The following is a 27899-nucleotide window of genomic DNA, read 5'->3' as shown; positions in this document are numbered from 1 at the left end:
TCTCCATCGAACGGCGATTCAAAGGCGCGTGAATGCAACTGAAACAGGAGAACAAAGCACGACTAAACGAAGATCGTAAAATGTGATATACGGTAGACGTTGCGTGAAACGCTAATAGGTACACATAACTCATTTTGCACAGTAAGAGCCAATGGGGGTAGAAGCGACCGCAAGACGCTTTTCTCCCTGACTATCGTAACGAGTGGTCAGGGACCCACATGTTCTGGTCTATCGCAACCATAAACGATCTCGATATTCTCATTCATAAACTTGCTTACTACACAACGCCGTACATCTTGCAGCGTACGAATCCGCATTTGGCCACTGTTCCATAATTAAAGATCTCGCACAACACCTCGCGGCAGGCTATTGCATTTGATATATTGCAAACCTACGATTCTAATGACTTATGAGATAGCCCCGCTCTTTCATTTCCCTTATCATGGTTTGTTTTTATCTCTGAATCGTTCGGGGGGGGGGGGGGAGGAAAAAGGGTCCTGGGGTCGATAAAAGTTTTGTTCACGCGATTGTTCGGGTGTGCTAAGGGGGTGTGTCGATGAGAAATGGCGTAACGTGTTCGAACGAATATATATAATATATATATAAACGAAGTATTTAACATTATGAGTCTATCAATATCTATACGTATAAGTAGAGAGCTCTAGATCTGAATCCCCCCTTCCTCTTCTCTCACTCCCATTGCATACTCCCCCTTCCACCCCTCTCTATCTTCACGGTGCTCTCTACACCCCCCTCCCCCTATTTTCTTCTCTTCAGCAAACATTCACGCAAAGCGCACACATACTCGCGCACACGCACACATTCTTTCCCCACCCTCCTCTTTCCTCCACTCTTTTTTCAACCCATCCATACCCCTACCTCCCCACCCTCCCTCGTCATCCAGATCACACCCTCAATTTTCCACGTTTTTAGATCATTTCTTTTCTTTTCTTTATCTCTCTCTTTCTCCTTATCTGAACGACTTATTATTTGTTGGCTTCCCATCACTCAGGGACAGCTTATTTCCCTTCCTTCTCCTTCTCTTTGTTCTCGTCAACCTCTTTGTCCTTCTCTAGCTCCTTTTCTTCTTTATCCGCCTTCTCCTTGTCCCCCTCCTTCTCCTCCTTCGACTCCTTCGACTCTTTCGCCTCCTCCTTGCCCTCTTTCTCCTCCTGCTTCTCTGGCTTCGGCAAATGTGTGTTCATGTCGAGGGTGGAGCAGATTTCGTCCCAATCTGGGAAGCACCGCTCCTTCATGCGCGAGCAGTGTCCGACCAGGTTCGGACAGTTCTCCTGCATGTAGTCGCGCAGACTGTATGGCGTGTCCTTGTCGATGTAAAGGATCTGGGCGAGGTGCGCGAACGCCACAACGTCCAACTGTTTGGAAATGAACAATTGTTAGATATATTTGATTGCTTGGCTAGGAGAAGTTTGAGTATCACTTGGTCAATGTGAACAGAATCGATTTTCCACATTGATAAGTACGTACAGAAGCCTTTGTAAGTTAGTACAATCTCTAATTTAACTGTGCTAGGCGGTTACAGCAACTTCAACAGGAGTTTACTGCTAAGTTGGTTAATCAAGGCCCTACAGTGTTCCCTTATTCGTTCATGTACAAGAGTCCTCATCAAACTCGAGCATAATCTAATTAGAAAGGTGAACATTGATCGATCCTGTTCTGCCATAAAGGCCCACGAAACAAATGCTTACCGTAGTTGGTTCGTCCCCAAAGAAGAAGGGCTTGTCAGCAAGCATATCAGAGAGAACTTTAAGATCGGCGCAGCCGAATTGGGACACCTCTTCAGGGGTATGCACGCCCATACCTTGAGCCTTCACTTTCTTTGCACTCTGTAAAAGAACGTGTCACTTTGTTTTACTCCAAAATCACCACGCTATGGATTTTGTATTTCACCTGTAGTTATAAAGAATTTACCTTACGTCCAAAGGTCAGCTTGAAGATGAAGTTAAGAATACCATTGGGAATGCGGGTGCCGAGGACGTGCTGAAGGTTCACCTTGTAACCTTTCAAGACCTGGTCGATATTTTTGGTACGCCAGCAGAAGACAACCCAGACCAGATGGTTCTCGATCATGGAAATCATCGCGTGGGAAACGCTTCCTTGTTCAGACGTCAAACCAGCGTCCAGGTCTTTGCCGAACTTCTGGCTCAACTCGCGAAGGATAATCGTGCTGTCTGCGATCTCCTCGCCATTAAGTTCGATGAATGGTAAGGTGCCCTTCTTTGAGCGGAATTTAACCTTGTGGTCCACATTCTGCAAAAGATACAAAAAGGAAAATTATACATTATTTCTGGCTCTTATCAGAAGTAAAAATATTTTTTTTTACCCCACAAAAATATATGTAAAATACAGTTCGTCTTTTATCTATATTCAGTTTGGTAATAAAGGATTCTTCTTCATAAAGATAGAACCACAATATACAAGTTTTTTGTGTTTTCTTTTTCAAGTTTCGGATACGCGCAAAAGAACGCCTCAAAATGTTATATATCCATTATTGTGTTAACAGACACAGCATTCAATGCAAAGTATCCTTACCCGAATGGGCGCAATTTGCATTGAATATTTACCATACGTTGCTCCAAAGTGTGTATACATGTGGCATCGAGAAGCCTTCTCCGCCATACGAGCGGTGGATGGTTGGATAAAAAAGGGAAAAAAGTAAAGAAACACGAAGGGGCTTCGATGGCGTAGTAGACACTACGCGCCTTCTTTCTCAGCCTGAGACACCAAGCAGCGTGGGTTTCAATCCTCTCATGTACATTTTCTCAGAAAAGCTGTTTCATTAATTAATTCTTTGACAACATAACCTTTAATAAAAAAAATAACAAAAAATAGGTAAACGAATCGAATATTTTTTTTCTAAAATTATAGGCAATTTTCTATGAAAGAGTTGATGGGACTTTGAAAAACAAGAAAACAAAAGAGTAAGTGACTGATAAATCAGAGCACAGCTTTTCTGCGTCGATGCAAAGTGTATACAAAATACACCTGCGTGACTCTATTTATACGCGTCGATGCCACACACGGAGCACATCAAAGTCAATAAGATATCTGGTGTCCTTTACAGGTGGTTCAAGTTGCAATCGGTATTGATAACGATATACGCTCGCGAAGATTTCACGCGTATCGTTTCGACGCTGGCGATTCAGAGAAGTCCGATAAATGACGAAAACATAATACTCGTGGAAAAACGGGAAGAAATTATTCCAGCTACGCGAGCACAGTTAATGTCATCCTAACAATGGGACTCTGACAGAGAAACTTGGACTAATAATATTAATGCATTCTACTTCCCGACGAGTACACTTTACAATAGCGAGTTCGAGCGTACAGTGTCAATGAGAAATATCTCTCCATTGCCTGGATTTCACCAAAGCACATAACACGGAACTTTCTAGTTGCTCGGTGGCCATCTGTTAACGCATTTCATTGCCAATCTACTTGGGGTTCCGGAATTGTATCCTGGAACATGTGCAACTTCTCTCGTTTCGAGAGTTCTTTAAACCGACGCCGGATCTGAAGCACAGAAATGACGAGATATGGGAGAATTAAAAAGCTTACGAATGTTAACTCGATGCTGATATAGTGGACTCACAAATTTTAATATTTTTCAGGGAAAATATTCATGGGAAATTTTCAAAAATTGGTCAATTCAAAGTTTATGAATTTTCTTTATAAGTTACAGTAGAACGCTGATTACTCCAAATACAGTGAGACTCAAATCTGAAGCACCCTTTTGATAACTGATTTTACTATCTCTGATGGGGACATATAAAAATAATTTGAAGTCCCAAATTCATGGGAGCTAAACCTGCATAGAATCATCAGCGTCGGCGTCGATTATCGACCCGCTGGCGTCGCGGTAGAGTCGAAGGGAGATCCGAGAGGCGTTATTTTCTTGTGTCAATCACGATCGACGCAAATGGAACGCACGTTCGTATCCATGTCCGTGTCAACGTCTATAGAAATCACCTGAATTAACCATATAATGCACGAAGAGACCGGGTCATGGAGCTCGGTCCCACGAAAAGGGGAACAATGTCGCGATATATACGTGGGAACACCTCTTCGGAAAGAGCTCATCATCGTCGGTAATCGGTGGCCCTCGAACACTGCACACTGCTGTTCTATCGGAACTAAACGAAAGTAAGTCGCGTACAATTGCTAGATCACTTGGTCACAAGGTATTTAACGCTCTAACTTTTCACTGAAGAGGCACATCTAATCTCAACAGACATCTGTAAACCATAAACTCTGTTCTAGGTCTCTATCAGAGTCTCCATCAGCACCTATCCTTTTAGAAAACTCTCTCAGACCCTCTCTTGTAACCCTGATGAAATTTCCCAAAATCCTCAGACCCACGAACCACAGCCTAGAATTCTTAATCAATAAAAATTGATTTTCTTACAAACAGACAGATTTCTTGTTGTTTGACAAAACCCAACAGAATCCATATCTCAGAGAAAACCTACTAAAACGACTGTAGAGGGACGTAAGGGATGAACGACGAAGGTTCCTCCCTTAAAGGTTTGCCTCTCGTGTGATAATAGCGGGTGGAAAACGTCGCCGACGGAGGTGTGATGCCTGTTTCGCGATGCGAGCTTGATAATGGTTGAGTAACGAACAGCCAGAGCGAGGGGTGTCGGGGGTGGAAAGGGAAGAGCGGCGGAGGATGTATGCCAATGTGAATTCCAGAGTGGAGAAAGAGTCTAGGGAGAGAAGTACCCAGCGAGAAACAGGGGCACAAGGGGAGGGAGGAACAAACAATTGAGGGGAGAGAGAGCAAACAGAAAAAAAGAGGAGCGCGCGGAGAAAAAACGACAGGCACAGTAGTCGGAGAGCGGTCTTCGCTGAAATATCGCAGGATCCGCGCGTTATTACGAGCATTGAACTCGTTAAGTTCGAGACAACATCGCGGTGGCTGAGGGAGGCCAGCAGAGGAACGGGGAGGGAAGAGACGTCGTCGAAGCCGTACTTGAACGGGCAACGACTTGACCAAAGCGAGAAAATCCAATGCAAGGGCGGAGAGATAACGCGACTAGCACACCAAAAGAGTATTAATCGATCCCTGTGTATTTAACAAATCAAACTTCGCAGAATTCTCACAGACATATGAATAGTCGAGTATCTACCCAATCATCCCCAGTTTTTATCAAATTTTTAGTTCCATCCTCTAAGGATTTAGCAACTAACTTCTAAGAGAATAAAAACAATCAGTCTTATTCTGCTCAGACTGTCCCATAACCCATATATGGGTCAGGACAGTCTGCACAATATTGGATACATTAAAAATCTAGTAAATCTACCTATTATATCCCAAACTGTCCCGACCCATATACGGGTCATTGGATACTGAGCCAGTGAAATATCTTCCAGCGTGAAATCGATGAAGCGGTCGGTACTGATTAATTCGCGGGCCCACGCTTCGGCGAGAGGGCGCTTCCGGCCGCGCGCGACGATCGTTAAACGCGGCAGTGCGCGCGCGCGCGCTCCAAAGTGAATAACGATCGGCGAAAAAGAGCGTGGCACGCGGGGGAATATCGCTCGAGATGCGTGTATCAATTTCAAGAGATGAAAAGTCGAGCGAAGGCAGACGGTGGGCGGAGGAAAAATTACCGCGGGGCAGCTGCCCTCCGCTCTCTCGCGATCCTAGCGAAACGAGCCACTCTCTGCGCCTGCGTCTGCATATTCACTTGTGGGCTTTCGGGCGGGAGGGTTGAAAGAACACAAACTCGCGCCGCTGGAAACAGAGGGGTGTCTGGTAATTTTTAGCGGGTTGCCTGGCCGAAATGTATCTTGGGAACACGAGCTGCATTCAGGGGAACATATGCAGTCGCTCGTTTGGCAAATTGCTTAGCTTCAAGAACCAAGAATGTTTATATTTAGTTCAGATATGGAAAGTTGAGAAGTTGGTGGTCCTGCTATGATAGGATATTTCTACTTTCTCTTAAAAAAAATTTTTTTTTCATTTCTAAGGGGTGAGAGGAACATGCTACCAAAGTGAGATGACACATTTCGGTTTTACCTTATACGTAGCATACTGCTCGAAGTAATTAAAGAGGTTTATGGTAACAGAGATGATCTAACTCCAAATTAGAACCCTAACTACCTATTCTTTCTCTGATTCCACAACTGGAGGAGTCCTGATACCTCAAAAATGCACCCCAAACTTAAAAAACTAATTCCCCCCAAATTCCAAAGATGAAGAGAGTCCCGAGGATCCATTGAGTGTACGCTTGCAAGGAAACCGCAGGCAGTAAGGAAAGCCCGAAAAAAGTGGAAGAACCGAGGCTACCGAGAAGACGAGAAGAAAAAGGGGGTCGAGGAGAGGAGTTAGAAAAAAGGCTGGGGAGCATCGCCGCGATGCAGGGAGAGTGGCAGCAGCCGAGGAAAGCACGAAGCCCGAGAGTCCCAGTCGAGGGAGGAGAAAGGAGAGAGGAGAGACGGGAATTGAAAGAGAAAGAGAACGTGAAAGAGAAGCCAGAGAGGGAATCAGGGAGTGGTATAACGGCGAAAAAGGGGGAGGGAGAAGGGGAACACGTGGGGGTTAGAGGGAGAAACACGAAAAAAAAGGCGAGAAAGACCGAGAGGCAAGGCAAAGTCGAGCGAGGGGGGGAGACGAAGAAGGATAAACGGAGGGTGAATGGGTGGGTGGAAGGGAGAAGAAACAAGCTGGAGGACGATGAACTCTGGCGGTAGGCAGCTTCCGTCGCCTGGCAACGTCCTCCTCCTCCGCCACCTCCTCTCCCTGAGGCTCTAAGCCGTTATGTCGTGGTATCGTACGTAGGCAGTCCTCGTCATGGACGTAGTAGTCGTGTCATCGTCTTCGTCGCCGACGATCATGGTAGTCGTTGCCGTATTTCCACGTAGCCGTGGCACACGCAGCGCGGAGCCGCTGCGTATTGATCGTACAGGATGCTGCTGCTGGTTGCTGGCTGCTCCAGCGCCGGTCAACTGAGAGCTTCAGCCACAGCCTTACAGACCAGAAGGGCAAATGGAACTTCGACTTCTAGTTCTTTTCTTTGCTGTGGCAGGAGACTTTAGAGTAGCCTTGCCTTGCTCTTGCTACCCCCTTTTTGCTAGACATTCGGGGGAGACTTCTTTAAGGTTGATGGAGACCTTGGTTGAAAGACTTTTCTGATGTTGATTCTCTTAATATAGGATATTCTTTAGTTATAGACTCTTGGGGATATTATAGACGAGTTTATGATGACGGATAAAGGCTTCTATGATTGATTGATGCAATGAGAAATCCCCTTTCATATGGTTGGGGATGCGAAGGGATGGGAATGAGTGAAACTTGGAAACAGACTTTAATCCTGAGTCCCAAAGGATCAATACGATAAAAGTGGGGGTCTTCTAAAGGATATTCTGCGGATCAACTTTCTCGAAATGAAAGTTAAAATTTGAAAGACTGAGTTACTCACTCTGAGGTTGATCTATGGACACTTGTTAAAGCCTATGTTCCCCTTTTCATTCAATAAATGTAATTCACCATGTTACTAAGGGTTCATTCACCGTGTTACTAAGGGCTAAAGTCCTTATTCCCCCATTTAATAAATTCTTAGTCTGAGAGTCTTCAAGAGCGTACTGTCTACGAGTCTTTTGCGAATTCTTATGTCCCCATTAAAACACAAAACGAAGTAAAACTGTGGATTTCCAACACGTGAACCCCAAGCGCACTGCTGTGCCAGCGACCTGCTCTCCTCGCGTGCTGTTCCACTTCGATAACGTGGTAACGAGTTACGGTACAAAGTATCAGGACGAGAAAAAGAACATGAAAGAGCAACAATTCAGACTATTTTTCCTTGTCGCGATTAGGTGAGGGAACTCACGAGGTTACAAATATGTGAACCAACGCTCGAGAACGATGTCTCTATTGTTCGTAAATCGAGTAAAGCGGTTGTTCACAGCTACGCCTTGCTACATACTTCAGCGAACATAGAAATGTCGCCTCGGCCCACGAAACACTATTTTCCAATATCTTAAACTGGCTCTATATCTAACTAAATTCCAGACGATACAAACAAGCGTGGACAATGGTAAAAACGCGATCAAGAGTGCATGAATATAATTAAAATCGAAGAAAACGGTTCGCCAAGTGTGAACGCGGCTTAAGTCGACGTCGACGAGCCGTGGTCGTCAATGGCGGGACGTTGGCCCGATGAAAATAGTAACGATGAATGGTCGACGTGAAAATAGTTTGCATTACAAGGCTAGGATAGTCGTAAATGACTGCGGAGGAGAACCAATCGGCCGAAAACGAAAGCAAACGTGGACTGTGCACGTGGACTGCCAAGTCCAACGAACTTGCAACTTGGCAGAGCTTGTAATCCCCTCGGCTCGGCTACGTCGAGTGTTTGGGTAGTAAAACTATAACTGGCAGCCGAGTAGAATCGCCGATTATTCGGCACTCGATGAGTCAGGGGCAATTTTCTGAATGAACTGCTCTCCTCCCCCTAAGACTATTCTTTGGCTTGATCCAAGGGACACTGTGGACAATTCTAATCGAACGACAGACCTCGAAATTATTATTTGATGCGCGGGGCTGACTCACGTGTGACTCAGCCTTGAGGGTGTAGATACTGCGCGTAATTTATGCGTGGCTGTGAGAACTTTTTGCTTTATCTTCTATGCTATTGATTTCTATGCATAATTAAGAGATGTAGAGAAGGGGGAAACGAGCTTATACCAAGGGAATATTAAGGCAATATTATATTCCCCGTTTTAGTAATAATCTGTGACACTGAACGACAGATTTTTTTTCACCATTTTTATCGGTACCTATCGCGAGGAAAATGCATAGAAAACCTGGGCAACAATTTTTTCGCAGGACGCTCGTTTTCGAGATCGATTTTCAAACTGAGCGGAGCTGCGCGCGCATTTCACTGGACGTTGAACTCGCCCCCTACCACCCCCTTTTGCTTTCCTCTCGCCAACAACTATATTCTTCTAATTTCGAAACACGGCAATTTGCAGAGTCAAGTGAAAATCGCTCGACCGGAAGTGACGGCAAGGTGAACCACGAAAATCGACGATTTCAAGAAGAAACAACGGTTGGGTTACGTTGAAAAGCTCGTTCCCGTTGTTAACCAACGACAGAAGAGAGGGAAAGAAAAAAGGCGAAGGAGGAAACGTAAAATTGCAGTTCAGTCGACAATGGCGATGATGATGATGCTTTCGAGAATGCATACAGGCTGATATGGAGCAGAAAAAAGGATCTCGAGCACAATAAGCGTTTTGACAGAGTCAAACAACTGTGGCAGACTGGTTTAGATACAGTATTCGATAAAGGCTCGTGACTTGGTAGGAGCAACGAGCATATAGAAGATAAGAGGCATTTTTCTTCAAAGAAGAAGAGCGAGGAATTTATACCAAAAAATCACACTTAATAATTATCAAAATAAGAGTTTTTCTTTAAGGAGGAACTAGAACTTTATGACGATAATCTATTCAACTTCTCTAGAGAATATTACACATCCCTCCATCTCGGTACACCTTGTAATAGAGGCCTGAAAGTAGTCCCAGTTCTCATCCAAGTGACGCCCGCACTCTCGCCTATCTACCCGTTAACGAATCGCCCCATCGCTCGATTAGGTCCACCGAGAGCGACAGAGGGAGAAAAGAAGGGGAATTTTGAACTGGACGTGGCAGAATCGCGCTGCCCATAAATATTCGTAATGGGCGCCCCGCCGAGATGTTCAGAAGCTGTAAAACGAGGCGGCCCTTTTTCTGGCTGGAAGCTTCTTCCACGATTAATTCGGACAGGCGCGAGTACGCGCTGAAAGTCGAACTAAATTGCGAGCACGGTGTCTGTGAATAGAAGACACTTCGCCACTCGCGATATTAATCCTAAAATGATGTCTACCTTAATGAGGTTTCTCGCTTTTCTTAATGAGATCGCGGCGATTTGCTGAGGAGATTAAATCTGATCGAAAGTGGGGGAGATATCTGAGGAAGTTTCGAACTTGCCCTAATGTGCAATTATCCCCCAGCAATGGACTATAAGGAAGTCCTATGTTATATTAATGTAGGATCCAGTTACGACGAATCTGAAAAGTCTGTGAGCGTGAATGGTAACGTGAAAGGAGATTGCATTCGCCTGACATCCTCCTCTCGCCGGTAGATCGCCTAATTTCCTACTCGTTGACCACCCCCCGCTCGAGATTCCGATCTACAATCATACAATTAAATTTTAACGTCAAGCGTTGTACACCGTGGCGAGCGAAATAGTACTCCAAAGCGATTTATCCCCGCCAATCGAGGAGAAGATTGAATCAAAGTGATCTACACTCTCCTACAGTGAAGACACTGTATTCTAATCTTCGCCACAGTGAGTGCACATGTATTTTATTGGGACTTAGAACTCTTACAACTCTTTGGACTAATTTCTAGGATGAGAACATAGTTCCTAGGCAATGCTCTTTACACGATGCTTCTTCGTTATTAAAGAACAGTCGCGTTAATTAGAGGGAGCAATATTGTCGCAATAGGAAGAGTAGTCACTCCTCAACGCCCACCCCATCAACACTTGATGCCGAGTGAAACCATCGCGTTGGAAGCAGAAAATTATGACAGTATGAATCACTCTAAAAAGCTACTTGGGAGGCAACAAAGATCGCCGACGCTATTTTTGCAATCATGAATGTCAATTACTAGCTTCCACACACGCTTACAATTCGAGGTGTACTATAAATAAAATTAAGTCTTCCTCCACTCAGGGGTGCCCTATAAACCTTAATTTTGAAAAACAAAAAGAAAAATAAACATCGACTAGTCATTACAGTATTCCTCCCCCAAAAAATAAAGAACCTAGTTATCATTTACTAAAAATTTCTTCCTGATTAGAGGACGTAACTATGACGAAAAAATGGGGTACGAGGCGAGAGAGCAGAGAAACGAGTCGCTTCGAGGCGACTGGAGAACTCGACGAGGTCGGTGGCCGGCCTACCTCAACGTATCGACACTCGATGCCGCACATGTCGGCCAGCAGTTTAACACGTGTGCCGTGTCCGTATAGTTCACCTTCTCCGTCGCGTTTCCGCGTCAACAGTGTAAACGTTCCAGGCTAGTGGCCTCCTCTCTACCTCGCGAGCCTCTCTTACGCGCACAATGAGCATTGAGGAGTGGCACACGTGGACATAGATAGTGCTGGAAGCGGTGTACTTGGCCAATTTCTCTTGCAAGTATTCGTATGCGTAATGTGCCCTCCTAATGAGAGGGGAAAGTAATTGAAGATGGATGCCACGAATGATTTATGGGCCTGTAAATTGTTTGAACAGCGATAGTAATTACTGGCGTTGTCTGGTCAGAGCTATTCGATACTCGTCCTGATAATAATTATTAATTATTGAATTATTAACGTGTGGATATTATATTTTTTAACGAGGAAATGGAAGTATTTTTGGGGAAGATTTCTTGGATTTTTATTAGACACTATTTTCTTGACACTTGATATTTTCCTGGTTATCAAGATGCGATCTTAAGTCTCGCTATTTCAACAGAGAAACATCTTCAGAGAAAAAACTGGAAATCTTAGCCACTCGGATGGATAAGGTTTTCCTTTTCTAGCTCGTCACAGAACTATTCGAAAACTACTACTCTTCAGCCGTGTCCCGATAGAGAGGCACCGAACAATGAACTTCCTTCACGCAGCGTGAGGCGTCTTATGAAACGCGAAAGATAATTCTGTTGATATCCGCACAATAAGCGACCCGAAGGAAGCGACTCGTTCGAAGCTGACGAGCCACAACTGAATGCGATTACAGCATCGTATATCGTCGATAAGGACGAAAGTCACCAAGGGAACGTGGGCGCCAAATCCCTCGTCGTCGAGATAGGAACTAGATACGATACGATTTAGAACGAACTGTTACCGAGCACCGTGGAAAATCGAGAGATACAAAAGGCTACGATAAATCGTCGATGAATTCTTGATAAATCATGAACAGGAACCGATTCTTCACGGTCAGATAATCGATCCAATCGATAGGGTTCACTGAAGGGTTCGCGATGCATAACTGTACACGTTCGATGAGGAAAAATCCTAGATACTCTGCTGGCATGCATATAGATACATCTGTGATTGCAAGGCAGGAAGACCAGAAACCATTTTTTTCCTTTTACTTTTTTTCTTACCATCAGAAGCCTAGTTAAAAAAAGATACTTCCAAAAAATCACTCGATTATGAAAAGGTTCAAGTCCTAAATGTAATTTTTGAGAAATTTCACTTGGATATATCTACGTATAAATTATTCTGCCTCACAATCTCAAGTATGCTCGTTCAGAATGAAACTAGCTAACATCTCCACATTATTCCTCGACGGTACAATGAACTGTCCCGCGACGAAACGAATTTCTCGCGGTCGAGGAATGTCGCGTAGCCCGTGGAGTCTTCCGAGCGTTCCACCGCGATAAGATAAGCAGTAATGAGGTTCAATTGGAAGATTAATTAATTAAGACCCGCGGTAAAGGGGATAAATTGGGTACATTGCGGTGGTATGTCGGCGCGATGCGCCTCTGTGACGGCAAACAGGCCAGCAGCTCTTCGCCGCGGCTCGGGAAGAATGAGAAAGCCAGAGAAGAGTTCGTGGAAGCGAGAGGAGTTTCGACTCGAACTTTCGACGAACCGTGAACCCGCCAGGGGAGGATGGAAGAAATATAACTGCTCGACACACAAATTTCTCAACGTGTATGGCATGCATCGTAGAACGCGAAGAGGCGCTCAGAGCGATGGGATACTCGCGGTGAGCGCAAATAGAAAACCGTGCGCGAGGATAAGAGTAATGAAGGTCTGAGAGAAGAGGAGCCTTCGGGCAGCAGAAGGAGGATTTATGTTGATTATGGGGGAGTCATCGGCAGATGTGGCGGTACTGCTAATGAGCAGGAACGAGCTGACGAATATCGGGGCCCCTTATACGTCCCTCGAATTGGGCCCATGCTCGCATTGTAATCCAATCAGGAGATAATTTAATTATGGGCGGGGCCCCGATTATACCAGCTGTAGCCGTTCAATTTCCCTTCGCGGCTCGAGTTATGTAATTCCATTAGAGTAACTTACGCGCTGGCTGCGCCTGCGATACGTAGAAATAGATTGTTCCGCGAGATTCGCGCTGACTTGACCACCGAGGAATTTCTTGGCACAGTTGAATGCACTTTATCGCGCTTTTCCGTCGGATCGTTGCGGTACGCTGACCTATCTACGCTAGAGGCTGAGGAACACATCGCTTCATCAAATTTTCCCGCTTTTTCATTCGATCCTCCCCCTTCGATCGCGCGCCAAAATTTCAATTTCATTTCTCCAGAGCTCTTTCGACTTATCCCAAGTTCCAGATCCACTTCTCCGCGCGGAATTTCGTGGCGGCGTTTCAAGAGGCACCCACAGCGCAAATTTAATTTTAGATAACGCTAACCTTGGACAAAGCCACGACCCAACGTACACTCTGACATTAAACTCGAACAAAAGGTGAAGAACCGCGTTATAAATAGGCCGAATAGATCCACGAGAAAGGGAATAAATAAATAAGATAACAATAGCTCTCAGAGTGGGTAAAATTAGATGAAAGACAACCGGTTGCCTTGCTTGGGATCCTCAAGGGGTATCAACCACTACCTTTCGCGATAAATCGGCCCTGATTTTCCTTTCGACTCCGAATTATTGATCAAAATAAAGGCCCTCCTTTCTCGACTTATTTTTTCACACAGATTCAGCTCTCTGACATCATGTATAAGGCATGAAAGAAAGAGGGAAAGGATCAATGAATCAAACTCTGCTTCAAGCTGCTCAAAATCTCTCGAATACTTTCCGCGGGATTCCTTCAGTAGCGACTGGGTCGAAGGTTAAACAGGCCAGCATTCCCGAAACGACCGCCAAGAGACTCAAATTACCCCACATTGTAGGAGCATCTCCGAAGCGAAAAAGGGGACGGATGTGTAGCCAGAGGACGTCGATTGGTCGCTCGCTAATCAAGCTCCTTACGGCAAAGTGACCGCCCCAGGCCTCTTTCTTCTTCCTCCCCCTCGAACCCTTCCCCTCAGATGGTCCTCGTCTTTCTTCCTCTCCGACAACCCTTTTTCTCTCGTTCCCCCGCGAGCAGACGATCGGCGATGCTCTTCTGTCTCTCTCTCTCTTTGTTCTTGCCACCAAGAGATACGCGCAATCGCGACTCCAGAGGTCTCGACGCTATTTTAAGAGCTTGCTGCCCCCGCATTCGTTCCACCGACTTTATTTCTGCCGCGATAGAAACCGCGAAGATACGCCCGGACGCGTCCAAGCACGCGAGACTACGCCGGATCTGCGCGTCATGTGTCTCGAGCGATTAACGCGGTGTCGCCGATAAAATACGCAGTGGTCGTCAAGTAGGAAACACGAAGGACCTTTCTTCAGGGTGGGGGAAGAGCAAGGAGGCTTTTCCTTTCTGGCGAAGATCATTTTTTGGAGGAAAATGTAATTTTTTTTAACCTAATAAAGGTTAAAAAATACTCGGAAAATTTGTCATAATTTTTATCCCACCAAATTAAATCTTAAATGCAAGTAAATATATTTTAGGGAAAGGTGATGATTAAGAAAGAACCGAATCACGTAAGACTGTACATATTTTGGACACCATATGTGTAAATGGAGAGCAGCTCCCTGATAAGAGGACGAATACGTACAAACATGTTATTCAAGCGTTATTGCATCACTCGAAATTAAAACCTTCCTCGATACTCTTATCTCCTGTACTGCCTTTGTAATACCTTGAGCAGACGTCCGACGTTGCTTGCGAAAGTTCTGAGGATCCATTAAGCTCGGGAACCTCCCGAGCTTGAAGGATTGAAATCCCCCTTTCAACGCTGATGGGTATAGCTTTCGAGCGTATTGCAGCGTGTCTACGAGAAGTCGATGCTCTTAAGCTCGATACTGAAGGCATTTGTCACGGAATGTCTATTCGAGAACAGTCCTCCAACTGGCAAGCTTCTACACTGTCGTTGCTTATTAATATTTCACAAGATCAGCCGCAGCAAAAAATGGCCAAGACGCACACTCTGTTCATGTACTCGGAGGGGGTGTTTACATGAACACAATGGAAATGAAGGAAACAGAAAATTCTAGTTCTACTGAACGATGACTCTGAGGATACTAGCGCAGGGTGAGGGAGGCGCAAGGCAAAATCTAAATACTAAATCTAAAGACACTACTGTATGCGCGACGTTCAATAGCCATACCTCGCGAAACCTCGTCTCGTCCCATTGAACTCAAGGCGAACGTACCATAAGCGACGCGCACGCGTCTTCATGAATTTCAAAGCAAGGATAAGTGACTGGCGTAAAGATCGATATTATCGATCGTTTAAAAATAAAAATAGGCTGTACACTTGAAACGATCGATCAGCTGCGGCCCTGTGCTGCGCACATTTCTCGTACTGCCTGTCCCATGTAACTGAACTTTTCCGCTCGAGAACGTTCGAAAATACACCTTAACGTACCATGCATATACACAGTATCATGCCACGCTGTTGCGAATCGCGACGCAATGCACCAGCTGCGATCTTCTTTTTTCGTGGATTTAAATGATTCGTGAGTCACCTGGTCTCTCAGGTGCGATCATTGTCACACCAAACACGGTACTGCGCGCTCCAAAATGATTCACATGTAAATCGATTGCAGAGAAGTGATTACTGAAAATGAAAATGGCACTTCTGGTTAGAAATATTCATTTTTTAGGTCCTGATAAAAATACCATTTTATGACCAGTGTCACTTTCTCAAAAGAGTAGAGCTCCTAAGACCACTATTATACTATTAATACTATTTCATGCACACCTAAGTATAGACTATAATTTAAGCTCATTATTTATGCAAATTCAAGCAGATAGCCTGTGCCATGTTCGAACGATTTGCCACGTTTATCATAAGATTAGCGCAAATAAGGTTGAAGAGACAAAAAGAGTGGTCACATTAAAACCACGGTCGTGTAGAGAGCCAGTCCCTCACAGATTTCTCGAGAGCAGCCTGATTACTCGCAATTTACGGCATCATCAGCGATGCACCAGGTGGCACAGCACACTTCTACGCATTTCAGCTCCACGAGTGACCAGTCCGAGTTCTCTCGCATTGGCCGCGGTAATACCGTGTAACGGGATCAGTTATATCAGTGGTATCGCGTTACAGATTACGGAGTAAGGTGTATTACACGACGAGTATGTTTATCCGTATCGCTTGGCAGCTCTTGGCTCGACTTTTCTGCCACAGGAAGAACTCGAGTGTGCATGAAAGCCTGACACGTCCGAGGATCGAATCGAAATTCAGTTTCACCAGGCTTTTTTCCTACCTAAATCATAGTAATCTACGTCTCTCGTGAATATGAGGAGATCAGTAGAATATTGGATATTGAAAGCAGAACTTAACTATCAAACCTATGTGTCACTATCTAGCGCAGCGACAATCGAGGCTTCAATGTTCTTGATTCCAGGATATACCATTCCAGTGAATCGTCCAGCATGAATAATTACTCTCGAGTTTTCTGATCGTTCTACTCGATAAGAAACAGCTGCGTATGGGGGCTTAATCTCACGTTACGTTTCGAGTATTCGTCGAGCCGTCTAACTGCTCCATTGGGATAAGACGTTTTATGAATGAATGATGAGTACATCTGGATAAATAAATCGAAGAAGAAAATTATAAATGCTTCACTTGTGTTTATTGCATGAAAAATGCCTACTTCGTCAAGAATATCGATGCCTAGAAATGCGATCGTATCGAGGCAGCGACATTGCATTCACCCACGATAAACTATTTCCGAGAATCGTACGATGTATCACGTATTTACGGTGTTCACCGTTATTTAGTATCGGAGAAACGGTAACTGGGGCGTGTAAGACAGTTTCACTGCAACGTTGGAAAAAGTTTTCCGCGGAATCGATAGTTAGAACGAAGTCGGAGCATCGGTTTAGCCCTTCAACATAGAGTTTTTGTGTCTGTCGAAGCACCGTGGGAAGGCTAATGAAAATTAACATAGAATTACGAAGCTCGCGTTTTTAAAGTTACGTAGGGCATATCCAATGCGACAGAATACAACAGCCACCTAATTTCCTTTCGTACGATTCCCTCGTTTCCATCGTCGACGTATCGAGGCGACAACCGATTTCGATACATCATTCAACGTTCTATCACACGCGTGGAGACAGTACACGTACACATACGTATGTAGATAGTATACGTAGTTTTCCATCGACGGTCGTCAATAGGTATTGCATTATAGCGGCGCGACGCGGTTTCCGCTCGAGGACTGCCCATTCGAAGACGCAATACGAGATATACGGGGTCTTCCTATCGCTATATAAAGCATCCACCGCGTTCGATTCGTTCGTGGCTCTATTCATTCGTTGCCTCCTCTTGTTGCGCTCCATGAATACAGATTTGCCCCGTCGTCGCCTTGCAACGGAGCTCGACTCGGATTCGCGCGAGCCAATGCATACACGCGACGCGTTAGAAAACGAGTTCGGCTCGTGCGGAAGTCGGGTACGATTTGGAGCGAATTCCTAACTCGACGAGTCGAACGTCCGAGTGGGATGACTCCAGATAGGATCTAGGAGTAGATTAATCCTGGACGTTCGATGATATCTTGCTTTCAAACCGCTGGATACTTTCATTTCCTGACTCAATGACTAGAACGTCCGAGGAGGATAATTAGAACAAGGATCTAGGTATGCATTCGACCCGGACGTTCGATGATATCTCATCTTCCCTTCATTTCCTGGGACCACAAAAACTAACCTCCCTTCAGATGAAATTACAGCAGTCTTTTCTAACTGGCTTAATAGAAGGCGCAATTTAAGTGTTATTTTGATAACTAATTCTAGCATTTTTATCAGACCACTATTAATCAATTGACTGAACTGAATCGAGTCTTGTATCCAAATACAGAATCATTTCTCCGTAATTATTCTCGAATTAGCAGTGATGTAATTAGCGTGACGGGGGAGAGAGAAGTATCGACGAACCCAGTGAAGCGAACGCCGATAATCGAATCTGCAGTGGAAACAACAAACGGTAGAAAGAAGCAGTCTACGAGCAGCGCCGCAGTACTGATAACCCGACGAGAACACGCGGCAGAAAACAGCGTGTAAACAAAGATTCCCAAATGGAACCGTGATGGGGCTGAAAAGCGCTGCACGGTTGACCAGTCTGCAGCGCCGTCAGGAACCCCTTCTTCGAAGATAAACATCGACTGCCTACACTCGCCGCAGGTTTCCTAACTTGTAGAACAAGAAATCGAACAAAAGATCTGCGTGCATCGGTTGCGAAAGGTTGGGGAACGAATTGGACAGGCTGCATTCCGTGTATCTGAATGAGCCGACTCAAAACTGAGCTTGTAAATACAGCAAACATTTTGTTAACCGAGTTTGTCAACTATTCTGCGAGAATTATGATAATTCGATCAACTGACACCCTACTGTAGCTGTGAATTTGAATAAAAAATGAATCGAAGGAAAACTGAGTATCCTTTCAATCTGTTACTTTCTTGTCGAGAGGAGGTGCTTCTACGAAGAACAAAGCATCGTCCAACGCATAGAAGAGCGTGTCGCGAGGCACGTCGCACGCATGCACAGGCATGGGAAATATGCACTTGCTTAACGCATGTAAATTTAACAATTCCAAGGATACTCGAGCGCCACGAGTAAACATTCTTCCACAGCTCTTTCCTGTGCTACCCGCCCAAAGAATTTCATATCGGCAGACTCTAATCGCGTGTCAAGGAATTTATAGATGAAACAAAACACCGTGATACTCATGAGCTAAGATTCTACTGGACCCTTTTAGACGATACACTTGGGCGTATTGATTCGAAGACGGAGATTTATAACCGTGTTTACAAGCCATAAGTCATCCGAAGAGATACGCCACTAACATTCTCATATTCTCACTCTGCATACAGGATGTCTTTGAGAAACTTTTACTTAAGCTAAATAATCGATTAACAAATATTCTACATTCTAATATAAATACATCCCAAGTGATACGATCTACAATTGGTTCTACTCACTCCTTCCTAAATGTCTGTCACTACAAATATGTTTCGTGCTTGCAAAGTAGTATTAAACGATATTCTTCAGTCCCTCGACCGCCAGATTAAGATTTATGGCGGGCCGATCGTAAAACTCGGATCCCCAAAAATCCAGACGAGCATCTGGCACGCATATTTGGAAATTCCTCAGGCAGAAAACCTTAGGGTGTAAACCCGAGTCGTGAGGCGTTTTTATGCGGGCAATATTCAGCCTAAGTACCTTCCACGAAACTGTTTAAAAGGCGACGACAGCAGGTAGTGGAGGGGAACACGGTTTACCCACATCTTCTACCTGCACATTTCCGGTGATTTAAAGAGCCTGACCTGCCTCAAGCGTGAAGTAGCCGCGCATTTCCCCTACCTGGGCCGTTTGCTCGCCCGATGGCCGATCGACAGCGTAATAGGCCAACCATGCCGCACAACGCGGACTGAAAGTCTTATTAACGCAATTTCACGTACTACGGGCTGCCATAATTGCTGAATTAACACGCTTGCCAATTGGGACTAATAGAGGCGGATAATATTGTGAAATTATCGTGCTTGTGAAATAAATTTTGCTAGACGATTACTCGTGTTTAACGACGTCGTTAATGGTCTATCGTAATTCAGCGTGTTCTATTGAAAGAAGGTGAATAAAAGATGAGAACTGATGCGTTTAATAGACTCCAATTCGATCGAGTTTATTTAGAGTACTATGTATAGGGAACTTTCTCATTGGACTTTTTAGGAGGATTCTATATGAGATGTACGAGAAGGTCGAATCCCATGGTTTGCGAGTGTGGAAATAGATTCGAACGACGCGATCAATCATGCAATTCAAACACTCAACCAAATTGCGATGATAGCTCAATCGAGGACGCTGGGGAAGGTTGAACAGTGATAAATAATCGCTAAGTGACTTCTCCCAACTTGAATGCCACGTAGCAGAACTGTATTTTCTTTCGAGAACTGCGTTCGAGCAAGTCCTATGACTCAGCTCATTCCATGGCTCGTTAAATCCCGACCCAGCCCATGACTGTAACTGGGAGGTTTAGATTATTTCCTTTGAAACGTCTTCGCTGAAAGAATTCCAACGCCCTCGTAACCTTCCTGCCTGCGCCCTCACTGTATGGACACGTCCTCTAGCAATACTCACTCCACACACTTTTTCCTTCCCTCAATTCAGAGACTACATATACTACAGATATTATATTACACTTCAAATGCAAAATTAAATAATCTAAAGATAGTTAAGCTATCGTCCAATTTTTCTATTAAATCCATATCTTCTACATTAACCCATTTAAGCAAAATAGTACTGCAAAAATATTAAGCTAATTTTGAGAGCCCTAGCCACGATAGTACCATCTTCCATCTTTTCCCATTACCTAAAATTCCTAAAAAAAATGTGTTTCCTAACTAGAATCCAGTTTCCTTAGCGCAGAAGCTAAGGTTACCGGAGCGAGATGCGCGCGACCTCGATCGAATTTGCCAGCGTTTTCTTGCAACGAGATCAGGCTTTCTCTCATTACGCCGTCATGAAAGTATAATACTTATGCTCGGTGGAGCACCGAGATGTTCGAGTGCAGCGTCTGCACGTTGCAGAAGTGCAAATGCATTTTCTCCCCCCCCCTTCCCCTAGCATACTTCCTCAACGCCATAGCGAACCGTGCAATTATAACATATCGCCTTCGTAGTCGACTTTTCGCCGCGGATATGCCGCTCGCGAGTAAATCGGACCGGAAATGAGTTTAGCGTGCTGGAGAAACGTCGGAAATAATCGATTGTCCGGGGGCACAAATGGCTCGACCGACGAACTTCATGAGGGCATGCGCGCCACGTACGCTATGCTTCACGCACTCCCTTCGTTTCTCTCTTCTACGATTTCGTTCGCCAAAAGGCTTCGTGTCGATGGCCAGCCATTAATATTCAACGTTATTTCTGTTTTATCAGTTTGGTCAGAACCAGATTTCTGCTTTTAAAAATCGGACGAGCCGTGACCGAATAGGCTGTAGACATGAACTCTGAGCGGTCAATAGGGGACACCCCAAATACATACAAAACTAAGAAAATATTATTTCACAATTTTTTTCATGGGTAAATACTGGACGAAAAGTTTAGTCTTTTGGTGAGGATATAAATGTAAACTTCAGTTTCACTTTCTAATCTTTTAAAGGCAGAAATATTATCAAATGGAGGAGTTTGTATTGTCCTGAAATTTTCTAGTTACGTATTGAAAAGATTTCTGAAAACTTTGCTTATTTTTTAGGCCTCAAAGTGCTGCCCCCCTTTAATGAAAGTAGTAGCTGAGAAGCAATGAAGAAGGTTGGAATTTAATGAGTAACGAGATTCCTTTTCTCGCTTATTCGGTGCTAACTTTCGCACCGAAAAATGCAGTATCTTACCAAGAAAGCGTGAGAAGACAGATGTAGGGGGCAACATAGAGAGAGGAATTCTTGTTTGCGATTTTTTCATAACCCACATTCGCGCATTAGAGGCGACCACACCGGACGTCTAGCAACCTCAGAACCATTGTCTTTCCTCTCTTTCTGTCACAATGGTATGCAAACTATGCATCGTTTCAAGGACTTCGGAATACGCTTGGAAAGAATTCGCGTTTCCCGCTGATTTCAATATTCAAATGCAGTAAACACGAAACAATGGGTTCGGCTAATATATAGAGGAAAAATGCTATAAAAACATCCAAGGTGAACCCTCAATACATTGAATCTAAATTCTATTTTTACCTAAACGTGATTGTGGGATTTTTCTTTTCAAGTAACTTCATTTCATCTTTCTGTTCTCAGTTTCTTAGGGCAGAGTTCGAGGATAAGAATTTCCCCCGCGACAAGTAGAAAGCATTTCTAGGAAATGAATGCAACTGTATGCACTGGGACAAAATTGGTCAACTTAGCCAATTGATTCGGGCCACTACACCCGCGTTATTTATACCTATCTTGGTAATGATTAGTTCAATAGGAACTTCCTCCGTATTACCTGTGACCTCTTTTGTTCGAGTTCTGTCGTTTCACTTATTGGAACCAGCGTTCATTACGAAAGAGTTACCGCGATTCTTCTGCACCAACGGAATATGCACAATCTATAATTGTTCAGACACGATCCCTCCTAGGTTCGCACACGGCGAGAACAAAGGAAAGATTTTCCCGATCTTTCCATCCCATAAATCACATCCTTCGCCGAAGTCGGTGTCGTGAAACAGGGTGCATCGATACGTGGGAGGATACTCGACTAGAGTGTCTGTTAATTGCTAGTGGAACCATGCATACCAAGTACTTATATTCAGTATCTAGTTGTGAGCTAAAATTCAGGAGATTTAGAAATCACTAATTCTGAATCGTCAAATTATTGCTTCTCAAAGATTTCGAATATGGAAAATGAAAAATAGTTTCAACAGAAGAGAGAATAGAAATTTAAAGAGGGAGATAATTGAAATTTCTAAAAAGCTAGTTTCTAAAATGGAGTAGCGTTGCAATTGTTTCACGATTGGGGTCTATGCTCCAAGTCACAATCGGGGAATCCAGAAGCGAGTACCGGAAGTGGAGGCGTCGGTAACACTTGACAATCATGACTGATAAATTACATAAAGTGCAATCGTCCCCCCCTGGGGATTCTACGTCTAAAAATAGAACCCAAGATCGTCGATGGTTCGATCGTTGAAGAATGAACCTCCGAAAAGACTCGTTCAGAATTAAACACAAATTTATTCTTGTCAATTATGGGTGATCGATAAGGTTTCAACAGAGGACAGCTGAAGTCCATCGCGTTATCGGAAGGAAAAAGGGACTGAGGGTCAGAAAGGGGCGTAGATTTAGGTAGAAGATAGCTTGTACAATCTGCTCGAAATCCCTGCAAACATTATCCGCTTCCTTTTCGGGGAAAAGCGTTATGTTCAACAGATGTCACGTAGGCAGAGGCCCAAACACCAGAGACGCAGTGCAGATGAAAAAGAACACCACACGGTTCGGCTCGAGAGCTTCCAAAAATGCCACCAAAGTGGCGACCACCATGGGATAAACTTCCATTCGTGCCCCATGACGCACCTAATGAAATTCCTCAGCTCTAGAGTATTTCAATAAACCAGTAGGAACGCAAATTCATGAATTTCATTATGAAAACGTTATTAAGAGAAAAAACTGAAATTCCTAAAAAAGTAGAACTATTCAAGAGCTTGAAAAATTGCTGTGCACAGGGAATATTAAAAATGTGAACACTTAAGAAATAACTTGCCCCTTAGACAGAGTGGAATTTACTTATGTATCTCCTTTGATTAATTAATTAATGATTAATTAATGGAGTTCCTTTGCTACAATAAGAGACGCATTACTACAAATTCCATAATAATAAAGTGTCGCGATTACTTTTCATCACCGTGATTATTTCGAACGAGAGAAAATAACATCCCTCTGCGTCATTAGAATTGTTGCAAGAATGTGTGTAAACAGCCATACGGAGGGGATACGCGATACACGTGTGTGTGGCAGACGCCTTTGGAAAACAAGAAAAGTATCTCGTGCGTCGAAAAGAATAATCTCGCACCCGTGAACGCGCAAGTGTACCATCGCCATCGCGCTAAAAATACGATACAACACGGATACTAACTACAAATTTCTTCAAGAAAATAATTTTCCTCTCAGGGAAGGGGATTTAGGGCATCCACAAAATGAGACCGCTATTTTTATACCTTTACATATTTTAGATATGCAAAACGTCTGGCCTGCTATTTCGAGGTTTATCATGGAACTGGGTTAATTGGAAATCAACTCTTATCAAATTATCAAGAGACATTATAAATGATCATAGACTGATATAGAATAAAGACCCATACAATCTCCTCGCTCTAATCTCATTGCTATATTCCCTAAAAGAAAAGGGACAAATTTCAATAATTCAGAGCGTAAATTTTCAATTCAACAGCAAATAACCTGAGAGAGAAGTATAAATGCTATTTCAGCTTGAAAATAAGTCGAACTGTTCACTATTTGAACTAGATATTTTACTCAGCCCCAGGTTGACGCGTGAATCCCGTCGAGCGAGTCCCGGTGGCGAAGCCAGCAGGGGTCTTTCGTGTGTGCACGCGTCCTTCCACCCCTCCGAAAGCGGAACGCGCAGGATCAAGGCTCACGAGGGCATATCGGTGTGTACAATTTGGAAGCCCTCCAATAGGCTTCCCTCGCTCGCTCCCCCACGCGACACCACCGTTCGAACCCGTTTTAAAAGTCCGTAGGAATGCAAGCCGCGCCACCGACGGGCCTTTCACCTCTTTCGCGAGAAAATGTATTTTCATGCTTTTCGATCGCGTGCCCGTCATCCCGCTTGCCTTGCTCTCTCGTCCATCAAGAGGTAATAAACGTTCTACGACTGAGAACCCCAGGGGAATCTACTAACTACTCCTTTCTTTGAATACTACGTTATATAGAATATTTCTATCATATAGAACGAGTTTGTAGCGAAGGTCATGTATCTCTGATCAACCTATATTTACGATAACCTACCGTGATCTTATCAAAGAAGCGAGTAACTCAGGGCACAAGTAAACCTCGTTTGCTTGGAGTGATTCGTAGGTCACTTTGACCTTATGAACAGCGAGTGTCCCTCGAAGTAAATAGAATACGTTTATTTTGAGCTATTTCAAGATACAGGGAATATGGGAAGAGGCTTATAGCAAGGCGATACGTAGTTTCGTATTGCTTATATTGGGTCTCAAGATTCTCTTATACGTGGTTATTACGTGCTCATGATTACATTTAAAGTTCGCCTCGAAAAAGATCTCGGTACGTTATCGTTTCAATCCTCGGATGTAAACACGCTCTCTACATATGTACAGAAATATTTTCGTCTGAAATTGAAGGTAGGCTATCGAACCGTCGCGCATTTGAAAACAAGACACTCGATCCTACTGCATCGTAAAACTACGAACACTCAATAGTCACACTGACGAAAGTAAATAAAATCAATCATGCAGAGTACGCCAACACGATTGTAAGAAGAAAAACATGCAAACATTCCCTCCTAACTTTGGTTAAGAAAAATCGATATCGTAGGGGAACGCTCAACTTCTCGTTGACTCAAAATCTAATGTGTCATACTCTTCGATTATGATGAAAACGGAAGCCACAAGTTACTAAAACAATTTCCCAATCATTGAAATACAGTGATACCTCGATTATCTGTAATACTGAATTCTAAGTTAAATCACCCTCGTAGATAACCAGCTTTATCTCTAACAGACTGTTCAATAATTCTTTGAATCTCAGATTCTATTCTATTACTATCCCTTCAAATATCCATATTCTCGAAAAACTGAAAAGGAATTCTGAATAATCGAGGTTCTACTGTACCGAAAATTGGTAGGAGAAGCGTGCTTAAACATTGAAGGTTGACAAGGGTCGCCATTTTGAAGTAATCGGCAAGGATCCACCTCCTATGCCCTTCGCCAATATCAAGCTAATCGACTCTTCCCAATCACGCGTATTCAATGATACAAAATCACAAGAAAGGATTCCACGTTAAACGATATATTGCGTCTCACGTCGAGGGACGCCTCGTTCCCTCGTCCTCGCGCGACGCCCAGAGTGCAATCTCGGGAGCATTGCACTTTCATCGATCTCCCCGTGGCTGCCGTTTACAAAGTTCGACGATTCGTCTATACCAGTTCATCCCACAAACGATGCTATTCGCAAACAAATGATTTCGACTTCGCGAATGGAAATGCAAAGCAGAAAGCGGCACAATTTGTGGAACGACCTGATACGACTCCCGTACAGAATAAATCGAAAGGTGAAGCGACTTACCTCGTATCTGATGCCGTTGAGTCGTAACCACGTCTCCACCTTGAGGCAGTAGGGCGAAACGGAGGGCAGGAGCGGCATTCGGGAGAACTGATAGAGATAAACAACGTCCTTCTCGTAGTTGGTTTTGTGAACGCCGGTAGCCTTGGCAGGCGGCGAGGATGCGGCGGCTGCCGCGGCGTCGCCGGTCTCCTCCTTCTTTCCACTTTCCTCTTTCTTCGCATCCTTCTCCTCCTGCTTGTTGTCCGCCGGCGTCTCGTTCTTCAGCGCCTCCTTGATCTCCTTCACGTCCTTAATCTCCTTGCTCTCGGGCCCGGTGTTCTCTGTCTCCGTAGCCATCGTCATCTCGGCTCTCCTCTGGCTCTCCTCTCGCACAACCGGCGTGAAAAACCGAACGCTTGTTCGAGCGGGTAAAAACGAACGTCGAGGGACAAGTACTCGAGCGACACTGGGAGCCTGACTCTCTCGAGGACAGCGCGCACCACATAAACGTCGATCCCTCTGCCTCGCCGGCCGGTTCCTTCTCGTCGCTGCCCCGTTCTGCTCGCTTCCTATCCCCCCAGTCGAAGGCACCGTCTGCGCATGCGCCGCCGCCACACCCCGCTGCCGTCGCCATCTTTAATTGGTCCGCCACCCCTGCCCGGTCTGCGTGCTAACCTCTCTCTTTCGCCGCTGCTTTCGGCTGCCCTCTCCTCTTCCAGCTCCATTCTCGCTGCCCTCTTCTGTCCCCCCTGGCCTCTTGTGAACCCCCATAGAGCGGGCTCCTTCCATTTCGCCGCGGCTTCGTCTCGCCTGGCAACACTGTCGCCAACGGGGGCCGTACAAACTCGCAACTATGTATCTGGGTACCCTGGGGCGCGGGCTGTGAAATACGCCCCGATGATCGAATGTAGTTTTATTGTTCATTCACTCGGCGTGGTACACTGATGCCTCGATGTTTGGGAATAATGGAGGTGAAGGTGGGATTTCCTGTGACTGGCTGTAGAGCAGAATGCGTGGTTTAGGAAATCCTACCTTGACTTGTTCATCGCTGTACGTATATGTGATTTAAGATTTTATTGTATTGACTGGCGGATTTCTGTTTAATGAAAATGACTGCGTAGGCGAAGTTTAATTTAGCGTTTCTGTGTATGTATGGAATACAGGGAGACTCGACTACTTTTCGGGACAGCACTGTACTCGTTACATGTACCAAGTCTATAATGTAATTCTTTTCTCTTTTTTTGTGATTGACCATGAATTAATGTGAGTCAAGGTATTATTTTATATACCTTTACTCTCCCGATTTCAGAAGTATCTATTTCTATTCTTTTTTTAAAGAGTGTGTTACCCTGGCTTTAAATCTGATTTTTTTTCTTTGTGGCTTTGCTCTGAAGGTGTGTGTTGATTATGGTATTGACTCTGGGAAGCCACAAAGGGGTACCATGATATTCTAGCCTCGGTCCTGGACCAACCCGGCCAGCTGCTCTTCTGACTCGCGTGGAAGCGGCAACGCTGCGGCAGACCGGCGTAACAACGAACCCCTTTTCACGGATTACTTTTTTCCAGTCTCAGGCCGATCGACTCCATTTGGAAAACTACCTGCCGCGATTTGCGCCGCCCATGGGCGCAAACTCTCCCCGAATCACTCGATAGTCTGCATCCTCTTTGCTTTTGTCTTTGCGTTCGAGGTTGTCGCGTTCCCTCGCGCAGACAATTGCTCCTTCGTCCTTCTTTCTCCTTCGGGGAATATCGTCCCGAGATTGTTAAGCCTGTAAGCGGGGATTACGCTTTCTGTGGGCTACGCTTCGCCTCGAGAGTCATCGATACGTGTAAAGGGACGACGATGCGCACTAATGATTCAAACAAAAATCCTTTACCTTACTTGTATTACATTCGAATAATTTATGTATTTTTCGTATACTTTTTTGTTATGAAAACGATGAGATGTGTAATACTGTTTTTTAAGGAATTGGTTTTTTTTTTTTTGCGAATGTAAGGTTACAGCATTTTCTTAAGAACTAATTTGGCGGCAACTGATTTGGTCGCTGAAAAAAATATTTATTG

General features: G+C 44.5%; 1 protein-coding gene across 1 annotated transcript; it reads right to left on the bottom strand.

Moving 5' to 3' along the window:
• Window positions 1–895: 895 nt before the first annotated feature.
• On the bottom strand, window positions 896–26338 carry Fax (failed axon connections). Its single transcript, XM_076376587.1, has 4 exons — window positions 25857–26338; window positions 1933–2271; window positions 1710–1847; window positions 896–1376 (listed from the first exon to the last, which is right to left on the bottom strand). The coding sequence occupies exons 1-4, from the start codon at window positions 26196–26198 to the stop codon at window positions 1020–1022; spliced, it is 1176 nt and encodes a 391-aa protein (XP_076232702.1). The 5' UTR covers window positions 26199–26338; the 3' UTR covers window positions 896–1019.
• Window positions 26339–27899: the final 1561 nt, after the last annotated feature.

This window comes from Calliopsis andreniformis, chromosome 4, assembly GCF_051401765.1.
Source record: "Calliopsis andreniformis isolate RMS-2024a chromosome 4, iyCalAndr_principal, whole genome shotgun sequence".
Lineage (NCBI taxonomy): Eukaryota > Metazoa > Arthropoda > Insecta > Hymenoptera > Andrenidae > Calliopsis > Calliopsis andreniformis.
The sequence above is the reverse complement of the archived record's forward strand: the minus strand, read 5'-3'. Positions and strand labels throughout refer to the sequence as shown.